Source organism: Primulina eburnea, unplaced genomic scaffold, assembly GCF_022965805.1.
Source record: "Primulina eburnea isolate SZY01 unplaced genomic scaffold, ASM2296580v1 ctg800_ERROPOS1600000, whole genome shotgun sequence".
Lineage (NCBI taxonomy): Eukaryota > Viridiplantae > Streptophyta > Magnoliopsida > Lamiales > Gesneriaceae > Primulina > Primulina eburnea.
In genome coordinates this window covers 12,462-22,617 of record NW_027331571.1, presented here as the reverse complement: position 1 = coordinate 22,617, position 10,156 = coordinate 12,462, and the positions used below count along the sequence as shown (strand labels likewise).

The following is a 10,156-nucleotide window of genomic DNA, read 5'->3' as shown; positions in this document are numbered from 1 at the left end:
ATCATCCAGTTGAGAGATATCATCAAAACACCGAAGCTTGCCAGAAATTCAGTTTGTGCAAAATTCAGTTTCAGCTTGCTTCTTGTGTTTGCAACTTCACACTTGAGTAAATATGTTAGAAACACAATAACAAGTTTTGTTAACATCAAAATCAAGATTGCGAACATGAAATGTTCCAACACACCCCTTCTATCACGAAGATAGGATTCTCACTAAAAGACTTTGATCGAATACAAACGTTGTACTAACCCAATTCAGTTTGGTCTTAACACTACCAAACTGAAACTTAGTTCACAAAAGCTTTTACAGTGCATGACTGAATAAAAACACAACTTGAATATAAATCTAACAAAGATTTCAAGGTGCTAACAAGCTCGTAAAGGTAGCCTTGATTGCTACTGATAAATCTAATAAGAGTGAGCTTTGATATCTGAATGCGAGTTGTGATTTAGCAGAGTAACAGCAAGCTTGAATTGAATAGTAGTTCGCGTGTTGTTTTCTCAGTTGCTCTCTTCACCTATTTATAGGCTTCCCTCTCAACGGTAATATTAAATATCATTTGAATCTTTATATACGTTAATATCCACGTCGTTATTCTATGACATTCATACACTGCAATCTCTGAAATGCGGCGTTCCACTACTAGTTGCAGTCTGTTGTACTATTTGTCGGTTGTCATTCTCAACTGATGACGTGTACAGCTGAGAGATCAGCTGAAAGATACTTTGCTGGAAAACTCATAACTGATTTGTTTCAACTGATCAGTTCCCAACTGATCAGTCAGTTATATTACTGCTTCAACTGATGACGTGTATAAAATTTAGCTGGTACGCATTAATCTTCAGCTAGAGACAAATATCAGTTGTAATTATTTGAGTCAGTTAAGCTCGTTGCCTTTGATCAGTTATTCAAGTACGTTTCGAAGCTTAGTTTGTCAAATCACTGAAATTTAGTTTCCAACAGTTTATACTCGACTGTCCTTCTTTGGCTTAGGACAGTCTGCTATGAAATGACCAGATTTGCCACAGTTGTAGCAAACATAGGATTCTTCTTTGGATTGGTTCTTCTGATATTGCTTTTGGAAGTTTCCTTGATTCCTCCTCATGAAGCTTCAAAATTTCTTGACAAACAATGACATAGCATCATTGCTCAGTTGATCAGCAGATTTGTCAACTGAACCAGTTGGTTATAGTCTGAAATCAGTTAAAGCAGTTGTGGCAGTTGGTGCAGAAGGCTCTCCTTCTCTAGTTTGTATTTCAAACTCGTAAGCCTTTAGATCAGCAAACAAGTCATGAAGTTCGATCTTATTAAGATCCTTTGACTCTCACATTGCCATGGTCTTGACATCTCATTCTTTGGGAAGACCTCCGATCACCTTCAATGCCCCTTCTTTGTTTGAATACACTTTGCCAAATGCATTTAGCTCATTGATTATATCACTGATCCTCTCATCATAATCATGCATGGATTCACCAGCTTTTATCTTGATGTTATCAAACTTCTGAACAACAACTGATAGCTTGTTCTCTTTGTTTGCTCGTTTCTTTCACACAGTTGGATCAGTTTCTCCCATATCTCTTTGCCAGTTTTGCACATTTTGATTTTGCTTAAAGTGACTTTATCCAGCGTTTTGTATAAGATATCCTTAGCCACATTGTCTAGGTTGGCTTTCCTTTTGTCCTTAGTTGTCCATTCTTCTCTGGGCTTTTCTATACAATGAGGTGCCCCATCAGTAATGGCATGTAGTGACCCGTTCCAGAATCACCTACTAATCAGAACTTAAGCATGCAACATTAACATTTAAAACTGAATCAGGTAAACAGCGGAAAAACAGTAATACAACCCAATCGAATCTGTAAGTACAAAATACTTAAACAACCAGATCGAACTAAATTCCAAGAACAAATACCAATAACTACAAGTCAACCTCTGCCAGCTCCCTGTCCACTCCCTCCTGAACCGCCCAACCTGAGACCTGCCCCATCGAATAGGGTGTCCAAAACAGAGATAAACCGAGGACGTGAGCATAAAACGCTCAGCACCGAAAGCATGAGTATACAAGACTATGACATGCATGTATGCAAAATGTACTGGATACCAGGATCTGGGTATATCGAAATACTGCTCAGGTAAATGACGTCAAGATATGTAGCACTCTGCGCCGTCGCACCAGGAGGTGGCTCCCATACCAAAATAAACCTGTGGATATACCGGTGACCTGACCACCGTCGGCCAACGGGGTCCAACCATCCACAACAAACGAGGGCTGAGCACCCTCTCAACAGGCTATCTCAAAAATAGTCAGGCTCAACATGATTATGCAAATGCCGCATAATAAACCATGCATCATATGACAGATAATAATGCAACATATAAACATGCAACACATAGTAAAGCATACTCAATCCTGCTATCTCGGATAGTACTTTCGTACCTCAAATCAGTAGATCCTAGCAATCAGCCCTAGAATCAAGCCTGCGTCCGTAGTCAGCCCACTGATGCCGCTAGCTCCCAACTAGAGCACAGCTCCTGCTACAAAACCAGTAGCTCCCCGCTAGTGCCTAAACCTCGGGAAAAGACTAGAAACCCATCAGAAACGACTAAAACGCTCTGGAACACTCGGAATTGGCGAGTAAAAAGTGAAGCCTCGCGCCTCTATTTATAGACAACGATCGGAAGATCCGATCCACTTCGGAAGATCCGATCCGGCACACTTCGGACGATCCGAACTCTGATCGGACGATCCGAACCTTGCATGTCTTCCACGTGTCCAGACACCTGTCTTCGGACGATCCGAACCCTGATCGGACGATCCGAACCTTGCATGTCTTCCACGTGTCCAGCCACCTGTCTTCGGACGATCCGAACCCTCTTCGGACGATCCTAACCCTCTTCAGACGATCCGAACCCGGTTCGGTCCTTCCGATCCCACCGAAATATAATTAATCCAATAATTAACTCAAATTAGGCATCGGGATACTACATTCTCCCCCCCTAAAAAGGATTTCGTCCGCGAAATCGAGTCTGAAGAATGACAATTCTGAACAACAATACATTCAACTTAAGAATGAATTACAACTGAAAGCACAACTGAAATTACAATCATAACTGAAAATACTACAACTAGAACATCTCTGGATGCTCTGACCGCATGCAACTCTCTAGTTCCCAAGTAGCTTCTTCAGTACCTCGGCGCTGCCACTGCACTAAGACAAGAGGAATAGTCTTATTCCGCAGTACCTTATCCTTCCGGTCTAAGATCGAAACCGGTCTTTCTACAAAAAACAAATCCGGATTCAGCTGAACTTCTGTTGGATGCAAAACATGAGACTTATCCGCTACGTATCGTCTCAACAAGGACACATGAAACACATTGTGAACACTAGACAGATACGGTGGCAAAGCTAATCTGTAGGCCAAATCTCCCACACATTCTAAGATCTCAAAAGGACCAATGAATCTCGGAGATAGCTTACCCTTGAGTCCAAATCTCAGAATCCTCCGAAAAGGTGATACCTTGAGAAACTCTTTCTCGCCTGCATCAAAATGAAGAGGTCTGCGCTTGGAGTTCGCATAACTCGCTTGTCGATCCTGAGCATGTCTTAATCCGCTGTTTGATCACAAGAACTTTGTCCATGGCCTGCTGAATCAATTCTGGACCCTCGACCTGTCGTTGTCCGACTTCCTCCCAGAACAGAGGAGTACGACAACGTCGACCATACAATGCTTCAAACGGAGACATACCAATACTACTATGAAAACTGTTGTTGTATGCAAACTCTATCAGTTGCAGATGATCCTGCCAAGCTGGCCCGAAATCCATCACACAAGATCTCAACATATCCTCAAGAGTACGAATAGTCCTCTCTGACTGACCGTCAGTCTCTGGGTGATATGCAGTACTCAAACTCAAGGTAGTGCCCAAAGCTTGCTGAAAGCTGCCCCAAAATCTAGATGTAAATCGAGGATCTCTGTCACTAACGATACTCACGGGCACACCATGAAACCGTACAATCTCCTGAATGTACAACCGTGCCATCCGATCGAAAGTGAAATCTCTGTTATATGGAAGAAAATGGGCAGACTTAGTAAGCCGATCCACTACCACCCAGATAGCATCTCTATTCCCCACAGACATAGGCAAGTGAGTCACGAAGTCCATCGTGATATGCTCCCACTTCCACTCCGGAATAGGAAGATTCTGCAACAAACCTCCAGGTCGTCGATACTCAGCCTTCACCTGCTGACAGACTAGGCACTTGGAGACATACTGATAAACATTACGTTTCATACCTTTCCACCAAAATCGAGTCCTCAAATCCTTATACATCTTGTTGTTCCCCGGATGAACACTCAACTTGCTACGATGAGCCTGGGACAAAATCTCCTCCCTCAAAGTGTCATCTTCTGGTACAACAACACGACCAGATAAGCACAAAAGACCCTCGGACTGATAGTGGAATCCAGAAGTATTATCTCCATCAGCCAACCGAGCTAATTTCTGAACCTTAGAATCAGACATCTGAGCATCTCTAATCCGAGAATACAAAACTGGCTCGAACAAAATAGTAGCTATACGGATACTCTCTGTTCCCTTCCGATGCTTACAATTGAATCCCATCGAACAGAAATCCTGAATAATCCCAGATACAGCACAAGTCTGAAGAGCAGATAATCTCACCTTGTGACTAAGAGCATCGGCCGTGAGATTCGCAGATCCTGGATGATACTTGATCTCACAATCGTAATCCTTGAGTAGATCCATCCAACGACGCTGACGCATGTTCAACTCAGCCTGAGTGAACAGATACTTCAAACTCTTATGATCAGTGAAGATCTCAAATCGCTCACCATACAGATAATGGCGCCAGATTTTCAAAGCAAAAACGATCGCTGCTAATTCCAGATCATGAACAGGATAGTTTTCTTCATGAGGCTTTAACTGTCTCGACGCATAAGCAATCACATGCTCATTCTGCATCAGAACACACCCTAGTCCCTGTAAAGAGGCATCGGTGTAAACACTGAAACCACCAGATCCAGACGGTAAAGCCAAAACAGGCGCAGATGTCAAACGTCTGCGAAGTTCCAAGAAACTCTCTTCGCACTCTGATGTCCACTCAAATGAAACATCTTTCCGAGTGAGCTGAGTGAGTGGCTTAGCAATCTGAGAGAAGTTGACAATGAAACGGCGATAATACCAAGCCAATCCCAGAAAACTGCGGATCTCGGCTACTGTCGTCGGACGCGACCAGTTCAATACCGCTTCCACCTTGCTTGGGTCAACTGAAACTCCCTTGCTAGAAATGACATGACCAAGGAATACAACCCTGTCAATCCAAAACTCACATTTACTCAACTTCGCATAAAGCTGATTCTCGCGAAGTGTCTGTAAAATAATCCTTAAGTGTTGTACGTGTTCTTGCTGATCATGCGAATAGATTAAGATATCATCTATAAACACCACAACAAACTTATCCAAGAAATCCCGAAATACCCGATTCATCAGATCCATAAAAACTGCTGGTGCATTCGTCACACCAAAAGGCATAACCAGAAACTCATAATGCCCATACCGGGTCCTGAATGCAGTCTTCGATATATCTCCCTGATGAACTCGAAGCTGATGATAACCAGACCTTAAATCAATCTTGGAATACACAGAGGTACCTTGCAGTTGATCAAATAAATCATCAATCCGTGGCAACGGATACTTATTCTTTATCGTCGCACGATTCAACTGCCGATAATCTATGCAGAGCCGCATAGAACCATCCTTCTTTTTGACAAAAAGAACTGGTGCTCCCCACGGGGACATACTGGGTCGAATATACCCCTTGTCAAGAAGATCCTGCAACTGCTGTTTCAATTCTTGCATCTCCGATGGAGCTAAACGATAAGGAGCTCTAGAGATTGGTGCCGTGCCTGGCACTAAATCAATGCCGAAATCCACTTCCCAAACGGGAGGAAAACCAGGAATCTCCTCGGGAAAAACATCCGGAAAATCACAAACCACTGGAATGTCGCTGATACCGACACTATCTGCGGATGAATCAATAGCACAGATAAGGTAGCCTTCCCCGCCCGACTCTAAAGCACGACAGGCTTTCAGAGCAGAAACCACGGGCATCGGGGGTCGCGCTCCCTCTCCATAGAAAAACCAACTGTCGCCCTCAACTGGACGAAACTGTACAAACTTCTGATAACAGTCCACAGTAGCTCTAAACACAGTCAGCACATCTATTCCCAGAATGCAATCAAAATCCTCCATCGCAAGAATCATCAAATTAGCAGTTAAAACATTACCCTCAAACTCTAGAGGACAACCCAAAACTAGACGTTTAGCTAGCACCGAATGACCCATCGGCGTGGAAACAGATACCACAACGTCCAAAGAAGTGAAATGTAACTTATGACGCTTAGCAAATCTCGCAGATATGAATGAATGCGATGCACCAGTATCAATGAGAACGTAAGTAGGTAATCCACATAATAAAAACACACCTGCGATAACTCTCTCGTTCTCCTCAGCCGCCTGATCCTGGTTAAGAGCAAAGACCTGCCCTTGAGTACGCGGTCGGAGGTTAGAACCCTGAGTAGACTGTCCCTGCTGTGGCCTCTGATGAACTGAAGCCTGAGAACCAGATCCTGATCCTCCGCCCGTCTGTGGACAATCTCTCTTCATGTGACCCAACTCACCGCACTTGTAACAAGCACCTGCAACCTTGCGACAACGTTCCGTCGGATGATCCTTCCCGCAATGCTGACACGGGCCCTTCTTCTTCCCAAAATGGTGAACTCCTCCAGATCCAGAGGAAGAAGAAGTAGATCCAGCTTTCTTGAATGCTTGGGCGCGGGGACCCAAAGAACTAGTAGGACGAGCAGACTGCATGGCTCGACCTCTCAGCAAACTGCCCTCAGCCTGGCGACAACGATTCACAAGGCCCTCATACGATGTCGGATCATCGCAGACAACAACCCGATCATAAATCTCCTGATTGAGGCCCTGAAGAAAATGGTTATACTTGGCCATAGCATTGTCACTGACATGCGGAACATACGGAAGCAACTCAAAGAACTTCTGCTGATACTCATCAACAGACAAGCTTCCCTGCTTCAGATTGATCAACTCAATCGCCTTGGTCTGCAGAAGAGCTGGCGGAAAGTAAAGCAACATGAAAGCGGCTCGGAAATCGGCCCAAAGAACTCGACCCTGTCGCTGAACTATCGGTGCAGAGGTAGACCTCCACCACTTGCGCTCACCACCCTCCAGCAAGAAATCAAGGGTATCAATCTGCTGCTCCGCCGAGCACTGAAAAGTCTTGAAGCAGCTCTCCATCCTCTCAAGCCAGTTCTCCGCAACATCCGGAGTCTCACCGCCCGAAAGAGGTTTCGGCACCATCTGCAAGAACCGATGCATACTAAAACTCCGAGGCTCATCACAACGGTGTTGACGACGTTCTCGATGCTCTCGACGACGCTCCCGATCGTCGTGGTCTCCCCAGCGTCCAACGCTGCCATGACTACTAGCATCGTCGTCAAAACCAGACATCTTTTAGCTACAAAAGTTACCAGAGATTAAACCCAAAAGAACAGTTCTAAATCCCAAAATCTTAATGCATGCTCTGATACCATAAATGTAGTGACCCGTTCCAGAATCACCTACTAATCAGAACTTAAGCATGCAAAATTAACATTTAAAACTGAATCAGGTAAACAGCGGAAAAACAGTAATACAACCCAATCGAATCTGTAAGTACAAAATACTTAAACAACCAGATCGAACTAAATTCCAAGAACAAATACCAATAACTACAAGTCAACCTCTGCCAGCTCCCTGTCCACTCCCTCCTGAACCGCCCAACCTGAGACCTGCCCCATCGAATAGGGTGTCCAAAACAGAGATAAACCGAGGACGTGAGCATAAAACGCTCAGCACCGAAAGCATGAGTATACAAGACTATGACATGCATATATGCAAAATGTACTGGATACCAGGATCTGGGTATATCGAAATACTGCTCAGGTAAATGACGTCAAGGTATGTAGCACTCTGCGCCGTCGCACCAGGAGGTGGCTCCCATACCAAAATAAACCTATGGATATACCGGTGACCTGACCACCGTCGGCCAACGGGGTCCAACCATCCACAACAAACGAGGGCTGAGCACCCTCTCAACAGGCTATCTCAAAAATAGTCAGGCTCAACATGATTATGCAAATGCCGCATAATAAACCATGCATCATATGACAGATAATAATGCAACATATAAACATGCAACACATAGTAAAGCATACTCAATCCTGCTATCTCGGATAGTACTTTCGTACCTCAAATCAGTAGATCCTAGCAATCAGCCCTAGAATCAAGCCTGCGTCCGTAGTCAGCCCACTGATGCCGCTAGCTCTCAACTAGAGCACAGCTCCGCTACAAAACCAGTAGCTCCCCGCTAGTGTCTAAACCTCGGGAAAAGACTAGAAACCCATCAGAAACGACTAAAACGCTCTGGAACACTCGGAATTGGCGAGTAAAAAGTGAAGCCTCGCGCCTCTATTTATAGACAACGATCGGAAGATCCGATCCACTTCGGAAGATCCGATCCGGCACACTTCGGACGATCCGAACTCTGATCGGACGATCCGAACCTTGCATGTCTTCCACGTGTCCAGACACCTGTCTTCGGACCATCCGAACCCTGATCGGACGATCCGAACCTTGCATGTCTTCCACGTGTCCAGCCACCTGTCTTCGGACGATCCGAACCCTCTTCGGACGATCCAAACCCTCTTCAGACGATCCAAACTCGGTTCGGTCCTTCCGATCCCACCGAAATATAATTAATTCAATAATTAACTCAAATTAGGCATCGGGATACTACATGGCAACTACTGTATTTGATTTTAGGATCTTCATGGGACCATCAGTGATGACATACAGGCGAGAAAGTTTCATCGTAATCGATTCCTTCTCGTTGGCTAAAACCTTTGGCTACCAATATAGCCTTAAATGTTTCCATTTTTCCGTTCATCTCTTCCTCTTGTAGACCCACTTACACCCTATAGGTTTCACCCCTCAGGAATGTCTACAAGAACCCAGACGAAGTTAGTGTACATGGATCCCATTTCTGATTCCATGGCACTCCTCCATTGGTCAGCGTCAACATCCTCCATAGCTTCTTTGTACGTGATGGGATCCTCCTCTTGTTCAATGGGAACCGCATCAAACGATTCTCCATAGAGCAAGTATTTAAAGGGTTTTCGAATGACGCTCCCACTACGTCTAAGTTGTGGAGGTTCTTGGTTGATTGGAATTTATTGTCGTTGTCTTAAGTTCTCTTCTTGATCATTTCCTTCATTCTCCATTTGGATATGATGGGGTGACCGATCATTAGAACCAATGTCTTCTACCACTTCATTTGTTTGGAAACCAGTGGTTAATGGTGGTAGAAATGTGAATTCAAACTGAGTAGGTTCACTGCGGATCTCTGGAGTAGATGATTTAGCAATCTCTTCCAAAAGAACCTTACTCTTTGATTCACTATCTTCTATGTGCTTGTCCTCTAAGAAGGTTGCATTTGTACTTACAAATATCTTCTTGTCTTGATGACTATAGAAGTAATATCCTCTTGTTCCCTTAGGATATCCGACAAACATGCATAGTTCTGATCTAGGTTGCATTTTATCCATCTTTCTCTTTAGCCCATAAGCATGACATCCCCATATCCGAATATTTCTTAGATTAGGCACGCGCCCATTCCACAATTCAAGAGGTGTCTTAGAGACAGACTTAGAAGGAACCATGTTCAATAAGTATATTGCAGTTTGGATATCATATCCCCAAAAAGATGTACTGAGCTTAGAGAAACTTAGCATGGACCTAACCATATCCAAAAAAGTCCTATTTCTCCTTTCAGAGACACCATTCTACTGAGGTGTAGCTGGTGCGCTCAATTGGGATATGATCCCATTATCTGATAAGTATGTTCTAAATTCATTGGATAGATACTCGCCACCTCTGTCTGATCGAAATGTTTTTATGCTCTTACCTAATTGTTTTTCCACTTCATTTCTGAATTCCTTGAACTTTTCAAAAGATTCAGATATATGGGACATTAGGTAAACATAACCGTATCTAGAGTAATAATCAGTGAAGGTG

The 10,156-nt window shown here is 44.0% G+C and overlaps 1 protein-coding gene across 1 annotated transcript; it reads right to left on the bottom strand.

Moving 5' to 3' along the window:
- Positions 1 to 9,066: 9,066 nt before the first annotated feature.
- Positions 9,067 to 9,801, bottom strand: LOC140822334 (uncharacterized). Its single transcript, XM_073183062.1, has 2 exons — positions 9,396 to 9,801; positions 9,067 to 9,230 (listed from the first exon to the last, which is right to left on the bottom strand). Exons 1-2 carry the CDS (start codon positions 9,799 to 9,801, stop codon positions 9,067 to 9,069), a joined length of 570 nt encoding a protein of 189 aa, XP_073039163.1.
- Between the last annotated feature and the right edge of the window lie 355 nt (positions 9,802 to 10,156).